The following is an 866-nucleotide window of genomic DNA, read 5'->3' on the forward strand; positions in this document are numbered from 1 at the left end:
TGTGTGTGTGTGTGTGTGTGTGTGCGTGTAGAGGGAGAAAGAGAAAAAAAAATTTAAATAGAGGAAAAAGAGTTAAAGAGGAAAGGGTGCCAATATTTCTGCAGAGCCCGGAGAACATTGTAGTGTTAATAAGTGTTTATAAGTGTTAAATATCCCCAGTTATCAGTACATAGCCACAGGAGAGTGAATACAGTAACTCTATATAGTAATAACACTATAAAATACTTTACATAAATGTTCTTACCTTAATGCCCTGATGCTGGGTGGTTAAAATGAGCTTCGTCTCATCCAGAAGCAAAACCTCGCAGTAAAATTCCTCTTGAGTGGCGCAGAAACAGCTCATATTTGCATTTGAAAGTCTCAATTTTTGTTTTTTCTCAATAAGAATATTAATTTCTCTTCGAGCTTTTCCTCATTGTGCTCAGAGGAAATCGGTGTCTATAAAATAAACCGTCCTGAGTTTACTCTTTTGTTAGCTAGACAGAACAGAACAGAATAAAAATAATATATTTTTTTCAAATATGTTTTTGTTTACAGTTTATTAAAGCAAAAAGAAAGAAAGAGAAACTCTCAGTAGCCTTTAGCATCTCCTCAGCATCTTTCTCTCGAACCGCTCGCGCACACACTTGACGACCCTCACGAGAGCTCCGCGCGCGAGCTCAGGTGAATTGCTGCTCCTGAGTCCTAAAAGTCATTCTATTTTTTTTATTTTTCTAAGTCAGAAAGTAGTCGCGTGTTATTATTTTCATCCGAAGTCGTTAAAATATGTGTAAAAATATCCCCGCGATAAATGTTCCGCACCGACTTGAAACTGAAGGCGCTGTAAAATTCACTCCTTCAGCGCCCCGTTGCCAAGGAGCTCCACG

General features: G+C 38.3%; 1 protein-coding gene across 2 annotated transcripts in view; it reads right to left on the reverse strand.

Annotated features, from left to right (window-relative positions):
* Positions 1-866, reverse strand: part of epb41l4a (erythrocyte membrane protein band 4.1 like 4A) — a 42,595-nt gene extending 41,729 nt beyond the window's left edge. The window contains exon 1 of one of the 2 annotated variants that reach the window (XR_007138884.1): positions 245-866. Coding sequence is in view for 1 of the 2 variants with exons in the window: in XM_027139707.2 (XP_026995508.2) it covers positions 245-343 (99 nt within the window). In the remaining variant the exon portion in view is untranslated. The remainder of the gene's footprint in view (positions 1-244) is intronic. The other variant, XM_027139707.2, reaches the window with a different exon arrangement.

Source organism: Tachysurus fulvidraco, chromosome 20 (genome assembly GCF_022655615.1).
Source record: "Tachysurus fulvidraco isolate hzauxx_2018 chromosome 20, HZAU_PFXX_2.0, whole genome shotgun sequence".
In the NCBI taxonomy this organism is placed as follows: Eukaryota; Metazoa; Chordata; class Actinopteri; order Siluriformes; family Bagridae; genus Tachysurus; species Tachysurus fulvidraco.